The sequence below is a fragment of the Pelophylax lessonae genome, assembly GCF_965119305.1.
Source record: "Pelophylax lessonae genome assembly, chromosome: 5".
Classification (NCBI taxonomy): Eukaryota; Metazoa; Chordata; class Amphibia; order Anura; family Ranidae; genus Pelophylax; species Pelophylax lessonae.
In genome coordinates this window covers 177,303,775-177,328,376 of record NC_138772.1, presented here as the reverse complement: position 1 = coordinate 177,328,376, position 24,602 = coordinate 177,303,775, and the positions used below count along the sequence as shown (strand labels likewise).

Here is a 24,602-nt window from a genome sequence, read left to right as displayed (position 1 = left end):
TGCTATTTACTGCAACCTACGACAATATATTGAGGTTATAGTAACTAGTCTGATGTTTGCTTTTTGATATTGAACCTTTATTGTGTGCAGAGTATTAATATTTGTGCTCCTAGAAGCAGTGCAGTATCCATTTCCTTAACCTTGTGTGTCAGTGGAGCTAAGTATGTTCTCAGAGTCGAGGCAGAAGAACAAAGAACCCAATCTACCAAACAGCTCCTGCAAGGGTAACACTACAAATAAAATAAATAAATATGCAAAAGCAAACACTATATTAAACAGAAATATGGGCGCTGCAACTATTGATTTGTATTCATTACAAGGTTGCCACTGGGGCCATCATCTCAATCCTTCTCTTGCTAAGTCACTGACCTGGAAAAAGCATGTGCATATGAGTTTTTTGCATTGTCAAAAACAATTTGGCAATGGCAGCTTCCATGTTGCTAGGGTGACTGGTGATCTTGTGTATGTTCAATATACACTATATTACAAAAAGTATTTGGACCCCTACCTTTACACCCACATGAATTTTAATGTCATCCCAGTCTTAGTCCATAGGGTTCAATATTGATTTGGCCCACCCTTTGCAGCTATAACAGCTTCAGCTCTTCTAGGCAGGCTGTCCACAAGGTCAACAAGTCATGTTGGAGCAGGAAGGGCCAACCCTAAGCTGTTCCCACAAACTTTGGAGCTTGAAATTGTCCAAAATGTCTTGGTATGCTGATGCATTAGGAGTTCCTTTTACTGGAACTAAGGGGCCAAGCCCAACCCCTAAACAGCTCCACATCATAACCACCCCTCCACCAAATGACCAGTGCAAAAAGCAAAGTCCATAAAGACATGGATGAATGAGTTTGGGGAGGAGGAAGTTGACTGGCCTGCACAGAGCCCTGACCTCAACCTGATAGAACATCCTTGGGATGAATTCGAGAGGAGACTGCGAGCCAGGCCTTCCCTCCATCATCAGTGCCTAACCTCACAAATGCACTTCTGGAAGAATTATCAAACATTCCCATAGACACACTCCTAAACCTTGTGAACAGCCTTCCCAGAAGAGTTGAACCTGTTATAGCTGCAAAGAGTGGGCCAACTCAATATTGAACCCTACGGACTAAGACTGGGATGCCATTAAACTTCATGTGGGTGTAAAGGTAGACGTCCCAATACTTTTTGTAATATAGTGTATGTGCGTTCAATAAAAACATATCAGAGTTTCCTCAAATAAAATAAACCTTTACAAAAAATTTTATTTTGAAATTGTGAAACCCATTCTAAAACCTAACTAGATTAAAAACATCATATTTTAAAATTCACAATTTTTAACACCACCACCCAGCCCCTTAATACAGTAAACTGTAGCTGACTACAACTCTCCCTTATCTTACTTCTTCTGACAGCAGCCCAGACAGTAAAAATCAGGTGCTGGACTGCCCATGCCCGTGCACTATGATCTTATAGTCTTGAATGGGACACCCATACCGCAGTAGCAATGCCTTTTTCCTATTCAAATCTATAGGACATTGGTGTTCAGCAGAGATGTATAAAGTACTAGAGACCCAGACTTGAGTAAAAGTACAAGTGCTCTATCAAAAAAGTGACTTGAGTAGAAGTTGAAGTGCTCTTTAAGCACCACACTTAAGTAGAAGTACTAAAGTATTCAACATTTTTTGTACTTAAGTATTGCAAGTAGTTTATTTTAAAATTTACTACTCAATTACTGAAAGTAAAAGTACAAGTATTGTGTTATGTAGTTATTAAAGTATTAAAGAAAGTAGTCAAAAGGCCAGGGCCCCCCTCCAATTTTAGATCCCCTTTAGAGCAGGCCAGGGTCCCCCTCCCATTATAAATCCCCTTAAAGTAGGCCAGGGTCCCCCTCCCATTACAGATTCCCCTTAGAGCAGGCCAGGGTCCCCCTCCCATTATAGATCCCACTTAGAGCAGGCCAGGGTCCCCCTCCCATTATAGATCCCCCTTAGAGCTGCACAGACCCCAGAGACAGTCTAGTCTAGTAACTCACAGTCCCTCCCCCAGCCAGGGCCCAAAGAGATCACTCCGCAGGCAGGTGTCTCTCCTCTCTCGCCACCACCACTTCACTTGAGAGCCGAGTGGGAGGCAGGACTCGAGGGAGGGCAGAGGCGGCGAGGCTCTGCCCCTGAGCCATTGCATCGAGTCGAGGATTGGTCGTGACTTGTGAGTCTCAGAGGCAGTGAGACTCAAGTAAAAGAAGTCAGCGGCGGTGCGGGTTTGGAATGGAATGATTCGTAACATTTTTATAATTGTAACGAGTAATGCAGCACATAAAAAAAATATCGGATTAAAAGTATTAAACTCGTCGAAAATATGTACTGAAGTAAAAGTGGAAGTAGGAGAAAAAAATTATACTCTAGTAAAGTACAGATACCGCCTTTTAATACTTAAGTACAGTAGTGAAGTAGTTCTACTTCGTTACTATGCATCTCTGGTGTTCAGGTATAGGCAGCTGAGCACTAGATTTTTACTGATTGTTCTAATGACATTGTGGGAAACCACAGTCATTGGAGGAAGTAAGTAAGGCCCTATTGAAGAGGTTTACTGTATTTGGGGAGCTAGACAAAGAATCTGGATTTTTTTCTTTTTTCAACTTATAAACCTGTCCTTTAAATTCGAAAATAAAATTGTATGCACTAGAGCAGTGTTTCTCAACCTTTTTTCAGTAGAGGCACCCTTTAAAAATCGTGTAAATCTTGAGGCACCCTTTGAGAATTATGGACAGTCTCGAGGCACCCCATTCTAAAATGTAAAAATTATTCTAATAGTTTTACATAATGCAGCAGCATCCAAACCCATATAACACCCAATGTTAGAGAGGATTTAGTCTTCAAAAGCAAGTACACTTTTGAAAACTGGTCCTCACTAGTACTCCAATGTTTCTCTTCTTACTCAGTTTTTCTCCATCATTCAGCTAATGTGACCCCAACGCTAATGGAGAGGGGTGGGAGAGGGGGTACAAGGATGCTGTGCAGGCGAATTACATATTCCATATCAACTGATGATGACATTGGTCATTAGGATGCCAGGGTTGTATTGGTGCACAATAAAAACCTGTGGCTTTTTGTAACTAAAAGGCAGGCTTCATCCACACGCTGGCTGGCTTGTATACAATTTTTAGACAATGTTTAGGCATTTTGCCAAGGCACTCCTGAAGAAACCTCCAGGCACCCCAGGGTGCCTGGGCACCCTGGTTGAAAAAGGCTGCACTAGAATATACTTTTATTAAGCAAAAATTTGTCTGAAATTACATTTGATTTTGGTATAATCATCAGATTCTAACATTGTTTAAAGGAAACAAGGTTATGTTGGGTAATGACTTGGGTATACTATGTGAGAGTGTTTAAATCAGTGATAAGAGAAAGCCAATGAGTGATTTAGAGATATGGGAGCAGTGATTGTGTACAAACATGTGACGAGCAAGAAAGTTGTATTCAGTTTGTGTTGAAATTAGAAAAATTAAGTTAATGCAATCAAGGATAAGAAACTAGGAATGGGCCATTCATTTAGCCAAAAGTTTTTAGACATCTGATTATCACACCTACTATAAGGTCAAAAGTATATGGACACCCATCCACATTATTAAGTTCAGGTGTTTCCATTGAAGGCTACCATTAATGCCAACTTGCAAAGACATTTCAGGCAATTGTGCATTTCTAACCTTATGGAGAAGACCATTTTCTGTTCCAGCATGACTGAACGCTGTGCACAAAATCGGATCCATGGCTTGACAAACTTGGTTTGAGAAGTTTAGTGTGGAGGAACTAAAGTGGTCTGAACATAGCCCTGACTTTAACCCTATTGAACACTTTTTTGAAATGATTTTAAATGCTGATTACAAGCCAGGTCTTCATGTCCAACATCAGATTATACATGAAATTTTAGATCAATTGGAGCAGATTCCCCCAGACACACTTTAAAATCTTGTGGAAAGCCTTCTTATAACCCCAAGGTGGGATTTTAAAATAGTATATTTAAAAAAGTATATATAAAAAAACAATATATATATTTGTGGTGGTCAGATGTCCAAAATCCTATGGCCATATATTATATATACTGTCTGGGCTGCTGGTATCCAGGAGACATATTACTATTCGGAGTGTGCGCTGGAGGGGCATGTCTAAGATTTCGCCTAGTGTCCTCACCGGTCCCTATACACGGCGACTGCTCCTACTTTTGCCCTCCATTTTCCTTTATCTATTTGGTTTAATTACCTTACCTTTCGTGAAAGGGACTCAGCACCTCCCAATTGGAGGTACCTCGGTTTCTCCTGGTAATCCTCTGTCATCGGTCGCCTGTGGATACCTGCAGCAGTCCATCGGTGCGGTCATCGGCCCGACCCGCTTACATGTGCTTGCTGTTTACACAACAGTGTTATCTGAGTCCCAAGGGGTCTCTGAGGAAGCAGTTTTTGAACCTTTTGTGTTCAGTGAAACGCGTAAGTCCCTTTACATCTTGGCTGTATATACTCACAGGCTTTGCTTGTTTTTGGACCAGTTATTTGTATCAATCATGATTGTATAATTGTATGTATTTTCTGATTATATCGTTAATCAATTTTAATGGAATATTAATAAAATGAATTTTTTCACATGTCCTGTCTTGGCTACTAACTATTAGTATTGCACCATTCACACCCTTTAAAGTCTCCTATTTTTACTTGATGTGGTTGGGACCAACTGGCCTGGACCAATCGACATCTGTATTTTAATTGTATATCGACCTCTCAAATACATCACCATACCATCAGCTCATTCTTCACATGTGATGCCTTCTAAATGTTGCCATTCAAGCGATGTGAGCACTTCACTAGTATAAGTTTGAATGATCAACTTTGAGTCTGACATATGACCATCAAGGTCCATATAATATTTGTAAAATGGTTTCATGGTTATTACTTTTTATCGGTGTGAGATATGGAACACTAGGGTAGTTTCTCTATGATAAGTTAGGTTGTACCACTGGTGTTGGTAAAATGTATTTTTAAGTACTGAAAACCTCAAATTTTCAAGATTCAGAATTTCATTAGAATTGTTTTACCAAAAATGCAAATGGCTATTTTTTCACTTTCTCATCAATAAACATGTCATATAGCATCAAAAGTATCTCCAGGCAGAATCTAGTATTATAGTCATAAGTAACTCGTGTGATAATCATTTTGCAAATTGTCCCCAGTGACTTCTATGTGACTTTCATTTATTTTGCCTCCTTAATTAAAAAAGCCAGTCAAAGGTTTTCTGTGATTTGTAATAAATGGATATGCTTCATACTAAATATAAACTATTTTGTGTTCCAGGATGGCAAGTAATGCCAACGAAAACACTGCTGATGGAGATGATGGGAATTTCAATTTCAGCTTTAAAATGTTTACTAGCTGGGATTATTTGATTGGAAACCCAGAGACAGCAGATAACAAATTTGCATCAATAACAACTAGCTTTAAGGTAAAAACAAAAGTCTATTAATCCTGATGCTTAGGGGTAGTTTAACTTGACAGCATCAATATGGTGCATAATTCATTCCCCATCATTAATGTAAATTAAGTCAGTGATTTTATGTTGCTTTTTTTTGTTTTTTTGGTTTTCGTTTATTCAGATAATGTGGATAAAAATGGACATTAGAGTATATGTATTCCTCTAGAATGTCAGATGCCTCGTTTTTAACTATACAAATCAGCAGAGAAAATTATAAATCAAATAAAAGGTTTGATGTCCTGAGAAAATGACATTGATTGGACCTTGTAGGTTAGAGGACATCCTGGGAGTTGTGTGATTGAGAAATGTTGCATAGAATTTGTGAGAGCCTTCAAGTACATTTTACTACTTTTTTCACAGCTGGGGCCATAATACAGTTTTCATGCTACACCCAATTTTTTTTTTTTTTTAAACACTTTGTGAACTGAAAAGCATGACAGTTATACTATTTCCATATTTCCTCATGCTGGGTTATGACAATTTGTATAGAAAAACATATAAACAAGAAAACATATGACTTTGACTGCTCAGTTAAGAATCATAATATTGTAGGAAATTATATGTTGTGGAGATGTAGTTTTGAAAAAAAAGATGTTCATAATGTAATCCCTACACATTTTTACTTAGAGTTCATATTGCACTAAACATATGAATTATACCCTTTCTTTCTTGCTCCCAAATATAAAACATGTTTATTAAAGAGTAATTTAAAATCAGAAAGTTCAATTACTGGATTTTGCAAAAGCGTTTGACACAGTTCCCCACACACGGGTAATGTGTATGGTAAAGTCTACAGGCATGGTAAGATCAGTTTGTAAATGGATAGAAAATTGGCTAAAACATAGAATTCAAAGAGTAGTGGGTAATGATTCTTACTCTGAATGGTCTAAGGTTATCAGTGTTTTACCCCAAGATTCAGTGTTGGGACCCTTACTTTTTATTATCTTTATAAATGATATAGGGTCTGGGATTAAAAGTACAATTTCAGTCTTTGCAGATGACACCAAGCTTTGCAGTGGAATAACTTTTTTATAGTATGTCTCCAACTTACAATCTGACCTCAATGCACTGTTTCATTGGGCAACTATGTGGCAAAATGAGGTTTAATATTGATAAATGTAAAGTTATGGACTTGGGGGCTAAGAATATGCATGCATCATACATACTAGGCGGAGTAGAACTGGGGGGGATCCATAGGGGAGAAGGATCTGGCTGTTCTGGTAGATCCTAAGCTTCATAATAGCATGCAATGCCAAGCTGCGGTTTCCAAAGCAAGCAAAGTACTTTCTTGTATTAACAGAGGCATAGACTTCAGAAAAAATGTATGAACTATATACAACTACTCTCAATATATCTAAAGACAATACCAGTCTGAATATAAGTAATTTCACTAATTGCCATACAGCTTTATGCAGCATTATTTGATCCATTTGTTGCTATTTCCGTGGTCCTCAGAAATAAAGACATAGTTTCAATGTATAAATCACCTGCAAAACTGTTTTTGAACTGAGTTCTAAAATCACTACTTAAAGTGATTCTAAAGCCCCCTTCTTTTTTTTTTTTTTGCCCAAGAATAACAAACATGTTATACTTACCTGCTCTGTGCAGTGGTTTTGCACAGAGCAACCCAGATCCTCCTCCTCTTTTTCAGCTCTCCTGGCCCCCTCCCTCCCTGATGAGTGCCCTCACAGCAAGCAGTTGCTATGGGGTGCCCGAGCCAAGCCACAGCTTCATGTGTCCATTCAGACACAGATAGCCATGGCTAGGCACCATCCCCCTCTCTCTCTTCATTGGCCTACTGAGTTTGATTGACAGCAGTGGGAGCCAATGGCTTTCTGCTGCTGTCTCCTGGAATGGAGCGCTGGGATGGAGTGCTGACTGTAGCCAGTGGGAGAAGGACCAAACTTGGGGATAAAGCCAGCAACATAAACTACTACATGTTTCGGGGCATACCCCTTCTTCAGGTCAAACAGTTCTAACTGGCAAAAACAAGGCAATAATTGAAATAGGAAAAGGAAGGGGAGGGCCAACGGGTGTGGAGAAGGGGCCAGAGGACCATGTCACTTGTGCTGGACCATCTTTAAAGGGTAAAATTACATTTAAAAGGTATACAGACTCTTGTAAACAACTAAGACTGTATACTGTGTGTATGGTTTAAAAATGAAATCTTTAACATTAATAATTAACATTCGTTTTAGTGGTTGAATGACATTTTTTTTTAAATAACATAACTAGGTGGGCGCCCAACTCCTCATTCAATCCATGGGGGGACATAGTATTGAGCTTATATATCTAAAGGGTCTCACTCTTCCACAACAGCAAAAACCTTTTGTTGTCAGTCAGAGACCCCTTGGGTATATGCCCAATAGCTAAAACAGATAGATCCCTAATATTCTTACCGTGATGGATGGCAAAATGGCGGGGAACACTATGTAAGTCTTCTCCCTTCTCGATGAACCTACGGTGCTCACCCACCCTGGTATGCAGGGTTTGTATGGTACGGCCAACATACAGTAGGTTACATGGGCACCGCAGGATATAGATTACAAATTGGGTGGAGCAAGTGATGAACTATTAGATGGAATAATTGTTACCGGAGCTGTTCGTGAAGGAAGACTGGCCATGAGAAATAAATTGAAAAGTGAGGCAGCTCCTTTTCCTGCACTGAAAAATGCCCACACTATTGTCAAAAGTCCATACTTTACATCTTTCCTGTTTGGGACTCATCGATTTGCTTGGGGCAATCTGATTTTTTAGGCCCCTTTTACACATGCTGTCCATTTGTCTGTTTTTTATCCATCTGTTGACGGATGAAAAGCAGACATCAATGCATATTTATGGAAAAACGGATGTAAATGGATGATCATCCATTTACATCAGTTTACATCCGCATCTGTAATCAGTTTTTTTAAACTTGGTCAAAGCTCTATTTTTCTTCTGTTAAAAAATGGATCGGACGAAAAAACAGATGTAAACTGACAAACGGTCAGTTTTTCATCCATTTTTTTGCATTGGTAGTGGATGTAAAAAAACTGATGAAAAACTGATGAGCACTGATGAAAAACGGATGAAAAACTGATGAGCACTGATGAAAAACGGATGAAAAACTGATGAGCACTGATGAAAAACTAATGACCATTATGTAAATTTATAATATGCTGTTTATATTGATTTTTGTCTTGCTAGATGCTAGATGTGTTGGGTCAGACATTGAGGCAGAAGTGATCTGTACCCCGAAACATGTAGGCTAACCCGATGCGGTATTCCCACCATCATGTCTGACTATTCTCAATACAAATTGCTTTTATTTGCTTGGTGGTTTTGTATATGCCTCCTTTCTCCTTGATGTAACTCTGATGTTTTATATATATTTCTCTATGTATAGATAAACAGTTTTGATTATTTACTATATATCTGTATATTTGTTAATTGATATACCCAGGGTCCACCATTTAACACCCATTTACACTCTCCCCCTCTTCCCTTTTCCCTCTGTTTTTTAAAGATTTTTTAAATTTTGGGGCTAGTGTCTCCTGAGTATTGGGTCGTTTAGGCATTTAAAATGGATCCCTACAATACACCATATATTTTGTCTTTCTAGGTATTTTATTTTAATGTAAAGAATGAATTAAGATAAAACACTTCTGCCATTAAAATCACTTTAACCACTTGACCTCTAGAAGGTTTTACACCCTTCATGACCAGGACATTTTTTGCTTTTCGGCACTGTGTTACTTTAACTGGCAATTACTCGGTCATGCAACACTGTATCCAAATGACGTTTATATCATGTTTTCACACAAATAGAGCTTTCTTTTGGTAGTATTTAATCACCAGTGGATTTTATTTTTTTTTGGGGCCATATAAATTAACAAAATACCGAAAACTTTCTTTGTTTCTATTATAACATGTTTTCTTCATACATTTAGGCCAAAATATAGTCTGCTACATTTCTTTGGTAAAAATAACCCAAATTAGTGTGAATTTAGTCTTTGTGAAAGTTATTGAGTTTGCAAACTATGGTATATATATATTTAAAAGTTAATCAATCCTAATGTAATGATCTAATTTCTTAAAGGCCATAAAATGCCGGGACAGTACAATAACCCGGGCCTCGAATGAGCTATTTTTGTAAAGTAGATAGTCCAAGCTATTTATTAAGGGACATGGTGAGTTTTTAAAGTTGTAATTTTTTGTCCCAATTTTACAGAAAATGAAGAAATTAAATAAATGTGTTTTCTTTTTCTTCAACATGGGACACGCAGGTGGTGAACAACGTACCAGTATGTCTCTGGCTGTGCTGTCTGCTAGCAGTAAATGTACTGTTAGTGGGCGGCAAGTAGTTAAAGAGGAGCTAAACCTTGCTATCCTTTACAGCCAAGGAAGCTGCCATTTTGGCCTCTGTTCTGCAATTGCCATGATGCTGCACATGTGATCAGCTAGGACACCAACCATTTGATGGCTTGACAGTTTTGACTGGGAGCCAACATAAGCACAGTTATTATTCAAGTCGTGTTTATTATTCAAGGCATGCCTTGAATATAGCTGTTTTAGGAAACTGTTATATCAGTGGGTTAAGTTCCACTTTAGGCTTGCTGTTGAGATAAATTCAGGCTTGTTGGAAGCAGTTTGTTCACAATTTGGTACAAACCTTTGTGGGTTAGGAACAGCAATTTATTTATTGTGGAAAATTATAAATACATTGGAACTGCCAGGAATGTAACATAGCTTGCTACCTTATTGTATTACATATACTACCCATTGTATTTTTCTCTATTTATATATACATCTAGCAGGATTATGTCTGATTATTGAGACACACATTTAAATTGATTACATTGATTACATGACCTGCTGTTTCTATCATAAATCTCATTAATCTTTATTGATGTTTTCCCAACAGTAAAATTTGATCTCATTATTTTCTATTGATATATTATTGACATCAAGATTTGGTCTCATTCAATATAATGACCATAATACGTACCTCGCACAGGAAGTGTTGAAGAATTCATCTATTGAAAAATCTGTTAGCACTAAACAATATGAAGTTTTACTTTATGCAAATATAACAATTCTTTCAATCATTTATCTATATAACAGTGCAATACATAAAGCTAATTAATCTTTTTGTGGAAAAAAAAATGGGGTTGGCTGACACCTATTGAAATCACAGTTCCTAGAAATAAAAAAAACAAATATGGAAAATATATTCTTTGAACCAACATATATGTGAATGAGGCAGTATGGATCATATGTTCTTGATAATCTGATATATTACTGAACATTATATATATATATATATATATATATACATATATATATATATATATATATATATATATATATATATATATATATACATTTATACATTTTTAATGTATATAATATATGACCCTGTGTGTTCTTTTATGTTTTTAAGAGTTTTATGTTTATATTTATGTATTGATAGTGAATGTTTTTTCTGAAGAGTAGTAAAAATGGTAGCATATACAGTATTTAAAAAAGAAATGTAAAGGTTTCAAGCTGTTTTGCATTATACATTTTTTTATATTCCTCTTTGAGATGTGTCTCTAGTATTTCTAAGACTCAATTTTTCCTTATATTTAAAGCTTTTTATATAATATTAGATGTATTTTCCAGTGACATTATGTCCCTTTTCTGACTATATCAATTCCCAGGGCTCCAGCAGTTTCCCAGACTGCCTTTGCTATAATAATGTCCTAGATTTTCTTCTTTTTTGTTTGCTTTTTGTTACCTATAATCAGCGTCACTTTTCTATTTTGGGGATAATGTGATTCTGTACTTTGCGTTCTCTCTTTCAGGAATCTATTGTAGACGAGGAGGAAAGTAATAAGGATGAAAACATTCATCTCACTAGATTCCTTCGGGTCCTGGCCAATGTAATGATAATATGCTGCTTGTGCGGGAGCGGTTATCTCATTTACTTTGTTGTAAAGCGTTCACAGACTTTCTCCAAGATGCAGAATGTGGGATGGTATGAAAGAAATGAGGTAGTTTATAAATACAATGTTCAAATAATGAATCAGTTTTCTACAAGTCATGTGAAAAATTAGGTACACCCTGATAAACTTTTTTGACTTTTTCAACGTGATTGAACAGGAAAATATTTGAATTAAATAGTGTGTAAGATAAGGCTGATATGCTTAAAGCAGTATTAAACCCCAAAGCAAAAATTTATTTTATTGCAGCTTACCAATTCTTAGATGTGATGGCTATATTACTTTCCTTTTTTTTGGCTTTCTTTCTACTATTTTCATGTGGTGATCCTGCTAGCAAGTCTGTTTTTTACAAGATCAAGCTCTCCAGCAGAATGTATCAGTTTACATGGATGAGACAAACTATTTACAGTGGTAGTAAAGGCTTTTTATAAACTTATACAGTACCTATAGGTAATCCTATAATGAGGCTTAGCTGTAGGTACACAAAATATCTCCTAAACGTACAACGTTTAGGCAATATTTACTTTAGCAGTGCCAGTTATGTCCCCGGCACATGTGCACTGCATCCATAGAGAGAACCATGCCGCAGCCGTGATCACGGCTCAGCCAATCAAACGGCGGCTGCCCGCGAACCCGATAGGATGACAGGGTAAAGCTAGAAGCTCTGCCAGCGATAACAGCGGATCGCAGAGAGATTCGTTTTCAGGTAAGTGTTTCAAAATGTGCTAGTATGCGATGCATCCTAGCTCATTATGACATTCATTTGCAGGGATTATTTTTTTTTTGTGGCTTATTGCCACTTGAACACAGCAGGGGTGATTAAATTTATCAGCTTTTATTGATTCATGCAAAACCCTTATCCCAAAAGGAAAAAAACTGTTTGCTTTAAACTGATTATAAAGTGTGAGCTGGAGTTTAGATTCAATTTGTTATTGTAATTAAATCTGGTAATACATTTAACACTACCTTCCCCCAGACTGGCAATGCTGCTGTCTGCTGTGCCTCCTGTTCTCATTCCTTCAGAGTTATGTCATATCAATACAGAAGGTGTGTTACTGGCCATATCCCCAGGGGAAAACAAAGGGGAAAAAAGAAAACTGAAGCAGCCAACACACCTTTGATTGGCAAGCAGCAATATATAACTTTTTTTTATCTTGAGTTCAATACCATTTTAACCACTTCAATACAGGGCACTTTCATCCCCTTCCTGCACAGGACAATTTTCAGCTTTTAAGAGCTGTCGCACTCTGAATGACAATTGCGTGGTCATGCAATGCTGTACCCAAATTGATTTTTATCATTTTTTTTCCACACAAATAGAGTATTTTTTTTGGTGGTATTTAATCACCACTTGGTTTTTTATATTTTACCAAAAAAAGAAAAAGTACAGAAAATTTTGTAAATAAGTAATTTTTCCCCTTCATTAATGTGCGCTGATGAGGCAGCACTGATGAGCACTGATAGGCTGCACTAATGGGCACTGATGAGGTGGCACTTATGGGCACTGATGAGGTGGCACTGATGAGGAGGCACTAATATGCTGCACTGATGGGCACTGGTAGGTGGCACTGCTAGGCAGCACTGATTGGCACTGCTAGGCGGCACTGATTGGCACTTATAGGCGGTATGGATAGGCACTGATAGGCAGCACTGACGGGCGGCACTGACGGGCGGCACTGACGGGCAGCACTGATGGGCAGGCACTGACTGGCATCACTAATGGGCACTGACTGAGGTCCCTGTGAGCACTGATTGGGGTCACTGATTGGTGTCACTAATGGGCATTGATTGGTGTCACTGATGGGCATTGGTTGGGGTCACTGATGGGCACTGTTTTTTACCTTCCTATACTTTACTGTAATCAGGGCACTGATGATCATGCCCTGATTACCTATCCTAGACTTCCCTTTGAGGAGGAGCCGCTGATCGGCTCTCCTCGCCACACACTCTGACAGTGTGAGGCAAGGAGAGCCGATAAACGGCACTTCCTCATTTACATGTGACCGGCTGTGATCGGCCACAGCTGATCACATGGGTAAAGAGCCACGCCATGGGTAAAGAGCCAGGCGATCGTGGCTGTGCCGTGTTCCTAGGACACGGCGCGGCCATGATCACCTGGCTGCATGCCCCCGGCGGGCGTGCGAGAGTGACCGTTCTGGGGTGCAGTCATATGACATCCTCCCAGAACGAGAGCAGCACCGCTTCGCTCCGCCGTCGGTGGGCGGACGTCAAGTAGTTAAACGAATGACACATAAAATTGACATGATATAATTATTTCATGATCTAAATAAAAAAAACTGCAGCTTTATCATATGGAAAAAGTAAGTACACCTATACATTTACCACCATTTCAAATCCATTAAATTAGAATCTAGTGTTCCAGATTAGGTGCCAATAATTAGAATAATTATTGGCACCTAATAATGGCATCACTAATTAGGAGTATTAAGTGGAATCTGTCTTTTTTTAAACCTCAGGCATCTCGGGTCTCTTTGCTTTTGTGAGGTGTCTTTATGCCAAGCTGAAAAGTTCTCCTTAAGGCCAACAGAAAGAAAGTTATGGATGCCTATAAGCCTGGCAAATTATTTAAAAAGATTGACAATTAATCTGAAAAACTGAAATCAATCATTTCACTGTTCAGAAAAAAAATATATCTACAAGTGGCATTATTATTATTATTATTATACAGGATTTATATAGCTCCAACAGTTTGCGCAGTGCTTTACAATATAAAGGGAGATAATACAGCAACAATACAATTCAATACAAGAGGGGTAGGAGGGTCATACTCCTGTGAGCTTACAATCTAAGAGGGAGGGACTGGTGAAACAAAAAGTAGGAACTGTGAGGGATGAACTGATGAGGGAAGTAGCTGGAGGCAGGATAGGTCTCCCTGAAGACATGAGTTTTCAGGGAATGCCTAAAAGTGGACAGAGTATGAGATAACCGGACAGATTGGGATAGAGAATTCCAGAGGATGTAAGAGTCTCTGTAGAAGTCCTAGAGATGAGCATGGGAGGAGGAGACAAGGGAGCTAGAGCGCAGAAGGTCTTGGGAGGAGTGGAGAGGACAGTTTGGGTGATATTTGGAGATAAGATTGGTGATGTAGCTTGGGGCAGAATTGTAAAAAGAACTTATTAGGGAGTAATTTGCTTTTATACATCTGGGATTGCGCCATATGCTTTGTTGTTTATTTCACGGTTAAAGTACATGCATCCACAAGTCAACCTGCATGAGTGGTGTGTTAAGAAAAATCCCTTGCTGTCCTTAAAAAAAAAAAAAAAAACACGAGCGCACGATTAGAATATGCTATTTAACATATGGGTAAACACCAGGCCTTCAGGAACAAAGTGGTAAAAACTGATCACTCAACAGAGTTGTTTGGCCGCAGTACCAGTAGACATGTTTGCCGCAAAAGTTTCTGGAGACCCAATCCATTCTTCATTAACATGAAACACATGGAAATTCCAGATCCTCTTGTAAAGGTCACAGAAAAATGCACAGAACATGAACTCAGTTACAGAGAATCCCAAATGATTTCAAGTTAACTTGTTATTTCTTTACCTGTACAACTGGTAACAGGTAATGTTTTATAATGCAGTCACCTAGAGGTGTCTGCATATGCCTTTCATTTTCCACCTGAAAATCTGGGTCTCTTGTTTATGCAAATCTGAACTTTAGCTAGAATGCAAGAACATTGGGCTGCCCTTGTATCTTTCTATTGCTCAGGGAAGCTGACAATCAAATTGCTTTGTCAACTGCTAAGTATTGTAGCTGGTGGGCCAAAGTGCCAATCAATGCTAGCTCAGTTCAAAACTTGCATAATGTAATAGCCCATGTTTCTCACCTACAAAAATACCATGAATGAAATATACATAAAGGCACCTCTAGTTGCATCCTGTTTGTGATAACAGTTATGTTTAAAGGTTTATTTTTAAGTGGGTGAGTGAACCTACTAGCTTTGTCATATAAGTCAAATAGTCCCTTTTTATACACTGATCATTTAATTATTTGATTTTTTTTACAGGTTGAGATTGTAATGTCTTTGCTTGGGATGTTTTGCCCACCTTTATTTGAAACAATAGCAAATCTGGAAGATTACCATCCCCGTGTGGCTCTAAAGTGGCAGCTTGGTCGAATATTTGCTTTATTCCTGGGCAACCTTTACACCTTCTTATTAGCTCTGATGGATGATGTCAATGAAAAAGTAAGACAAACAAAATTGTGCTTCTAAAATAAACTATCCCTACTTGATGTATACAAACTACTCTAAGCATAATTATATCTTCTTAAAGCTAGCCCAAGAAGATGTAATAAAGAACATCACTCATTGGACACTATACAATTATTACAATGCTTCCACATTTATAAATGGAACTGATACTACACCACCACCTCTGCATCCAGCTGATGTTCCCAGGGGACCCTGTTGGGAGACCAATGTTGGAGTTGTAAGAAAATTTTGCTTTTATACTATGTATAATTTTGCAGCCTTGATATTATACAGATTTAAATGTATTTAATCGAACAGTGCAAATCCAAACACATATGGCAAATCATAGCAAACTAGATTTAAAGCTGCTCTCTTATAAGAACACTATAGAAATGTTAATTTTGCTTAAGCAGTGCCTTGAAAGTTTTACTTTTTGTCTTAAATTCCTCCTGAAAAATACCAGTGAACTTTCTGTGCCTAAGCACTCCTTTGGATTTAGTCTCAAATATGCACATGCGCAAAGTGAATATAAGGCATAGCATCTCTGAATTCTAGCATCACAAGATGTGAAATTATATTTGGTGATGTCCTTACTGTGCTGCTAACGGTTCTCTTTCCTGAAGAGAAATATATACCTAAAGACCTGCAGTGCAAGGATTGACCTGCTTCTTTCATTCATTCTCTGGATCTGTGCTTCAATACCTCTCCTCCTGTATATTTCACATTTTCTTTCAGAGTTCCTAAAACCTTAGCTTTGGTTTCTTTTTGAACATATTGTGCCTTTTGCTCATTCATTTAAGCTTTTAAAATTCTGCAGTTTGCATGTCTTTTTGCACACATAACATTCACGTGTTTCACTCTCCATATTACTGTTATTGCAATTAATGTTTTTTAGTGCAGATTTGGTTATAGGAGCATTTTCACTATTTGCACTTTCTGTTTATCTCTTTATTTTGTCCACAAGCTTGCCTTTAACATATTCAGGTTGGGCTTATCATCTGAACATAGATAGAAAAAAGCTGCGCTAATCAGAACCAATTGTCAATAATGATATTGTGCAATCCACCAGGTTCAATAATGTTATTATGAATAACAAGAAATTGCATAAAAATTGCATAAAGCACATAAATGCCTATAGTGCATCAAATAATCAGTAATAACACCAAAACGACTTATTAAATAACATGGATGCTCGTTGTGACCACTAGAAATCACAAAAGCTGGTTAAATATATATAAATAAATGAATAAAATAGTCCATAGGTGATTATGACATATAATAAAGTCCCAAAGTTGAAAAATCCAAAATAAGAAATGAGTGAAGTGAATGAAGATATGAAGCCAATATCTGTTGTCACCAAGGTGCTCCAACAAAAGTGACATACATGTCTCCTTACCAGATTCTGGTATACAAATAGCCTGTATATATGGTTCCTCACAGCGCCACTCTAAATAAGGAAATCCTTACTTCAGTAAGCCCCCATGTATATGGCCAGAGAAGGGTGAGCTGTTCCTGGTATTCACAAGTGGGAACCAAAGTCTGCAACCTCCCACATGCACCAGCAGAAGGCAAACAAATGTCTCAAAGCTGTCAGAGAGACCAGTAGCAGGCATTCCCCCAATTTGAAAGTGCATATTATATAGCCTTACATATAGGTGTGCACAGCCTATTGCATTAAGGTGTGCACCCTAAAGCCCAAACACATATGCGTGTCAGTAGAGCAATGTGTCAGTAGAGCAATGGACAGTGTCAGTAGGGCAGAGATTAGTGTCAGTAGTTTTTATTTTTATTATTTTATTTTTTATTATTTTTGACAATTTTATTTTGTTTATGTTTAATAAGATTCTTTTAGGACCCCTTGTTGGGGGACTTTGGTGAAAAATCAGGGGTCTAAACAGGGGGAATCTGCACCACACAGGGTGATTAAGGTATGCCGACAGCTGGAACACCCCGTGCGCACGCCTAGGGCCCTGCATGTGCTGGCCTTTCATTAGTTTAGTATGCTATAGCTTTCTAATGAAGTACCATTTCTTGCTAAGATTAGCCCTCTGGTGTGCCCATATTAGGTCAATGATGCCACAAACATTATCATCCCTTTGTGTATGTGCAGCTGCAAGGTGGGGAATTCTCTGTCCACAGTTTATTGGCTAACAGTGGAATGACAGCTTCCTTTTGGGTTTGGTCAGTACAGATTTTCAGGCCAAATCCAAGTTCATCCCTAGTCAAGCTGTTGGCCTTCTTTTATTGGAAACAGCTGAAACACACAAGATTACAGAGAAAGAAACAGAAAATTACATGATAACTGTTGTAGTTTAACTAGAGGGAATAATACATTATGCAGGCTTTAAACATAACACACTACTACATGGTGGCAGAACAATATAAACACAGAATCACAGTATAATACTGTATGTGAGAACCTTTGCTGCAATTATGACAAAATAAACAGCATCTAACATGGCTATTGAAAGTAGCAGGAGCTGATGGTTCATTACCATCCAAATAATGGGATTTTTCCCACTTTTGTTTGAAAAAAGTGGAAAAATGCCAGTTTTATATCTCCAACCCATTCAACCCACCATTAATTAGCTTTGAAACCTTACAGAGTTATCAAAAGTACTCAGCTTTTTTTCAGTTTGGAACAAATGTATCCCCTGAAGTCAAAACAATATAATTTGAGATGATGCAATACTGTTGTAGATGACGATCCCCTCTTTGGCTCATACACCTGTGCATTGTTCACGTGTTCATATGCTTTGTTGTGCATTGTACTTAGTTATTAGCTAATACAGTAGGAAAAAACAGAACAGTGTTTTATCATATGCAATTTGTATTGGCAATAATACACATGGCAAGGACATGAGATGTGTTGAATTCTTGCATTTCATATCATCCAGCGTCTGTTAAATTATCTGACTTCTCTATGTGATCTGAGTCAACATATGTACATCTATCAAATACACATATCATTATGTAATGTGTGAGGATTATTCAAATACATTAGTCAGAACTAATATTTGGCCAGTTGTGTAAACTGATTCAGAAATTCTACAGAAACACTGTTATTAAACCTTACTCATTATTCTTTAACTGATCACAGTATTATACTATGATTACAAGAATCTAAAAAAGCATATCATTCAACAGTAGTACTATGTATGCCAGACACAAAGACCAGTCATAAGTTTAATGCATAGCTAGAGGTCCTGACTTCTTTTTCTAATATTTCTGAAACTCTGTAATTGAATGGCTGAAAAATCAATAGTAATAAAATATAATTCTATGCATCTTATACTCATGTGGTACATGAGGTCCTCAGACAAAAAGAAAGACAACCATATGTGGCTCCTGAGCCCGAAGGAGATCCTCTTGGTTTACATATTCTCTGAAGTTATACCACATCAATCGCTAGATTTACATTGCTTTCCATTTTTTGTATTCTGTTTAGGAGTTTGTAAGGCTGACGGTGTCAGACATACTAGTAACATATGTCACCATCCTAGTTGGAGATTTCCTACGTGCCTGCTTTGTTAGATTTATGAACTACTGCTGGTGCTGGGACTTGGAAGCTGGGTTTGTAAGTTTAATTTTATTTCTAAAAATGAACCTTTTATTTATGTTGTTTGCTTCTGCCTTTGTTAAACTTGATACACATTTCTAGTCATTAATACTAATTAAGTGGAATAGAGCAGTTCTTTAATCAGATGCAATATTAATAAAAAGTTAATGTACCATATTTATTGGCGTATAACACGCACTTTTTTGTCCCTGAGAATTGGGTGCAAATAGTGTGTGCGTGTTATACACCGATATTTGCATTTGACTGCATCGGAAGGTGGGGGGATGAGCGGCGTCAAGATTACGAAGTCTCGTCTCCTGGACCAGCATTGGACCAGTGTTCTGTCTATTATAAGAGCCGGGAGGTGGGACTTCGTATTAAGGAGGCTGCCGAGTAAACAGGAGATCCCCGCTCTGTGTAATCTGACGTGAGGCTGCAGATGGGCACTGATCAGGTTGCAATGGTGAGGCTGCAGATGGCCACTGATCAGGTTGCAATGGTGAGGCTGTGGATGGGCACTGATCAGGTTGCAATGGTGAAGCTGCAGTTTGGCACTGATCAGGCTGGAATGGTGAGGCTGCATTGATGGGCACTGATTAGGCTGCATTGATGGGAACTGGTGAGGCTGCAGATGGACACTGGTGAGGCTGCAGATGGGCACTGATAAGGCTGCATTGATAGGGACTGACCCTTATTTTGCTTCAAAGTTCTTTATTTAAAATATGTTTGTTTTTCCTGAAACTTCCCTCTTAAAATTAAGGTGAGTGTGTCTGTGCATGTTATACACCGATAAATACGGTATATTTATTTTGTTCAGGCATTATAGTAGCAGTAAAGTAGTGTACACATGGTGGTCCTACCCACTAGTGAATGTACAGTTACTTGAACTGGTGATGTTTGCAAAGTGTTCTCTGTTAACATCATTGTCTTTGGAACGATATGTGTATATTTAAACCTGCTAGGTGAATTTGCAATGTAAATATACTGTCATGAAATTCCAACGACATAATTAACATCTAAAGATAAGCAGCATGAACACCTACACTGTATCAGTATAGGAAAAAAACACTGTATGGAGGCTTATTATATACAGTTGTCTTCAAAGTAAAACATTTCTTTTTTAACATATACCATAAAAATTACCACTTTGGACTTTACTATATTTTAAAGGTGTTACAACTTAAAATAAAAAAGTATGTCATTGAGATAATTTGTCACTGATCTGCATATAGTCCATCATTTCTACATGATTTTCCAAATTACTAACAAAAAAAGTATGATGCAAGATCAGCAATGTTGTAAAACCCCTAATAAGCTTTAGTACAAGCAACTGTCTTCAGAATTTACAGAATTAGTGGGATGGATTTCACCTGTGTGCGAGCCTCACATTATTTCGAAATAGATACACGTGATTTCCCTATGTATTTTAATTTTTTTAGAAAGCATATCTAAACAAACAGCATTGCGATGACCAAAAAGCTATCAAAATAAGTCCAAGATAAAATTCTGGTGAAGTGGTGAGGCTATAGAAAGGATAACAAACTTGGAAGCACCTGTAGTGCTACCCCTGCAGGGGCTGCTGGTAATAACTTTTTTTTCCCTAACAGTACAGGGGCAGCCCACCACCGCAAACACCAGGGCAGCAATAACTTCAACCAAACATTTCCTGTAGTTGCAGTTCAGGTGTGCACAACGGTCAGGAGTAATTCTTGACCATTCCTCTTTACAGAACTGTTTCAGTTCAACAATATTCTTGGGATGTCTGGTGTGAATTGCTTTCTTGAGGTCATGCCACAGCATTTCAATTGGGTTGAGGTCAGGACTCTGACTGGGCCATTTCAGAAGGCGTTTTTTCTTCTGTTTAAGCCATTCTGTTGTTGATTTACTTCTATGCTTTGGGTCATTGTCCTGTTGCAACACCCATCTTCTGTTGAGCTTCAGCTGGTAGACAGATGGCCTTAAGTTACCCTGCAAAATGTCTTGATAAACTTGGGAATTCATTTTTCCTTTGATGATAGCAATCCGTCCAGGCCCTAAGGCAGCAAAGCAGCCCAAAACCATGATGCCCCCCACCATACTTCACAGTTGGGATGAGGTTTTGATGTTAGTGTGCTTTTTTTCGCCACACATAGTGTTGTGTGTTTCTTCCAAACAACTCAACTTTGGTTTCATCTGTCCACATAATATTTTGCCAGTACTGCTGTGGAACATCCCGGTGCTCTTGTGCAAACTGTAAACGTGCAGCAATGTTTTGTTTGGACAGCAGTGGCTTCCTCTGTGGTATCCTCCCATGAAATCCATTCTTGTTTAGTGTTTTACGTATTGTAGGTTCGCTAACAGGGATGTTAGCATTTGCCAGCAACTTTTGTAAGTCTTTAGCTGACATTTTAGGATTCTTCTTCACCTCATTGAGCAGTCTGCGCTGTGCTTTTGCAGTCATCTTTACAGGACGACCACTCCTAGGAAGAGTAGCAGCAGTGCTGAACTTTCTCCATTTATAGACAGTTTGTCTTACCGTGGACTGATGAACAGCAAGGCTTTTGGAGATACTTTTATAACCGTTTCCAGCTTTATGCAAGTCAACAATTCTTAATCGTAGGTCTTCTGAGAACTCTTTTGTGCGAGGTATCATTCACATCAGGCAATGCTTCTTGTGAAAAGCAAACCCAGAACTGGTGTGTGTTTTTTTATAGGGCAGGCAGCTGTAACCAACACCTCCAATCTTATCTCATTGAATGGACTCCAGTTGGCTGACATCTCACTCCAAATAGCTCTTGGAGATGTCATTAGTCTAGGGGTTCACATACTTTTTGCACTGTGATTGTCTATTGTTGTGACTTGTTGTGATGATGATCAGATCCCATTTTATGACCAAATTTGTGCAGAAATCCATATCATTCCAAAGGGTTCACATACTTTTTCTTGCAGCTGTGTATGTATGTATATATATATATAGTATTTCCCAAAAATGAATACACTCCCCACATACATATTTTATATCTTTTCATGTGACAACACTGAAGAAATTACACTTTGCTATAATGTAAAGTAGTGAGTGTTCAGCTTGTATAACAGTGTAAATTTGCTTTCCCCTCAAAATAACTCAACACACAGCCATTAATGACTAAACTGCTGGCAACAAACGTGATTTCCCCCCTAAGTGACAATGTCCAAATTGGGCCAAAAGTGTCAAAATAGTCTGTGGCCACCATTATTTTCCAGCACTGCCTTAACCCTCTTGGGCATAAAGTTCACCAGAGCTTCACAGGCTGCCATAGGAGTCCTCTTTCACTCCCACATGATGACATTACTGGGCTAGTGTATGTTAGAGTGCGCTCCTCCACCTTCCATTTGAGGATGCCCCACAGATGCTCAATAGGATTTAGTTCTGGGGACATACTTAGCCAGTCCATCACCTTTATCCTCAGCTTCTTTAGCAAGGCCGTGGTCATCTTGGAGGTGTTTGGGGTCGTTATCATGTTGGAATACTGCCCTGTGGCCCAGTCTCTGAAGGGAGGGGATAATGCTCAGCTTCAGTATGTCACAGTACATGTTGGCATTCATGGTTCCCTCAATGAACTGTAGCTCTCCAGTGCCAACAGCACTCATACAGCCCTAGATCTTGAAACTCCCTCCACCGTGCTTGACTGTAAGCAAGACACACTTGTCTTTGTACTCCTCACCTGGTTGCCACCACACACGCTTGACACCATCTGAACCATATACGTTTTTCTTGGTCTCCAGTAATCCATGTCCTTAGTCTGCTTGTCTTCAGCAAATGGTTTGCGGTCTTTCTTGTGCATTACCTTTTGGGATGACAGCCATGCAGACCAATTTGATGCAGTGTGCAGTGTATGGTCTGAGCACTGACAGGCTGACCCCCCAACCCTTCAACCTCTGCAGCAATACTGGCAGCACTCATACATCTATTTCCCAAAGACAACCTCTGGATATGACTCTGAGCATGTGCACTTCTTTGGTCGAACATGGCAAGGCCTGTTCTGAGTGGAACCTGTCCTGTTAAACCGCTGTATGGTCTTGGCCATCGTGCTGCAGCTCAGTTTCAGGGTCTTGGCAGTCTTCTTATAGCCTAGGCCATTTTTTTTTTCAAATATGAAATTTTTATTCAGGAATATTCATACAAAAAACAAAATACAAACATTACTTCAAAGTGAAATTTACAACATTTTTTAACACGTAATTTAATCTTCCTCTTCCACTTTTTACCTCTTATATTCCTACATTTTTTCTCTCTTCCCTCCCTCCCTCCCTCCCTATCAAAACCCAAAAGAAAGAAAAAAAAAAAAAAAAAAAGGGAAACCCCCCATAAGTTTTTCTCTCCTCCTCTCTCTCCCCCCCTCACCCCTCCATCCATAGCCAATGTTCAAGTGATCAAAGCAATCAATAAGTTTTTCCAGATTACTTTATCCTATTGTAAGTTGTTTCCCTTCTTCCGAGATTATGAATTGACTCCACTCCTCCCATATTTTCTTATATCTTCCCTGCCTATTCTGAGAGGATGCAATCATTTCCTCCATTCTCCTTATTTCCTCTACTCTATTTACCCATTCTCCTATCGAGGGGGGGTGTGCTTTTTTCCAATTACTCGGTATACATGCCTTTGCTGCATTTATCAAAAATGGGACGATCGAGTTTTCGTAACTCTTTGTCGATATATCCGACAAGTGCAGCAGAAAAAGGGCTGGTTTTTCCTCTATTCTATTTTCAGTAAATTTCTGGATTACCTCCTTTACTCTTCCCCAAAAGGGTTTAACTTCTGTGCATGTCCAGAGAATATGGACCAACGTACCTATTTCTTTTTTACATCTCCAGCATTCACTGGTTTCTTTTGGATACCAATTATGCAATTTCTCAGGAGTAATATACCATCTCATCATGAACTTATAGTTCATCTCTTGAGTCTTGGTACATCTTGCTGGTTTAAAAGTTAGTCTCACTATTCTCTGCACCTGCCCTTCTGTTAACTCAAACCCTAAATCCTTCTCCCACTTTCCCACCCAATGAGGTTTAACTTGCTCTTCTGGTTCCATCAGTAAATCGTAGGAGATTGACAGTGTACGTAGTAGTTTCCCTGGTTCTACACATAGCTTTTCAAATTTTGTTAATGCTCTACCATACTTCTCTGAGTCCTGTATGGAGTCCAGGAAATGATGTAGTTGCGCTGCTTGCCAAAAAGATAAGCTATATGCACCATCTCTCTCCAGCAATTCACTGATCGAAGCCCAGTTATTTTGTATAAGAAATGATGAGGCCTGTTCCTGTTTCTTTTCTCTCAGCTGTATAAAGCTTCTGGAGTCTAAGCCCGGAGTAAACTGCGGATTCCCTAATATTGGAAATAAAGGTGATTC

The 24,602-nt window shown here is 38.5% G+C and overlaps 1 protein-coding gene across 1 annotated transcript in view; it reads left to right on the top strand.

The window, feature by feature from the left end:
* Window positions 1-24,602, top strand: part of TMC2 (transmembrane channel like 2) — a gene marked incomplete at both ends in the record, with an annotated part of 186,184 nt that overhangs the window by 105,561 nt on the left and 56,021 nt on the right. The window contains 5 exons of the mRNA XM_082258912.1: window positions 5,321-5,468; window positions 11,324-11,512; window positions 15,489-15,668; window positions 15,757-15,912; window positions 19,123-19,251. Coding sequence (XP_082115038.1) covers window positions 5,321-5,468; window positions 11,324-11,512; window positions 15,489-15,668; window positions 15,757-15,912; window positions 19,123-19,251 — 802 coding nt within the window. The remainder of the gene's footprint in view (window positions 1-5,320; window positions 5,469-11,323; window positions 11,513-15,488; window positions 15,669-15,756; window positions 15,913-19,122; window positions 19,252-24,602) is intronic.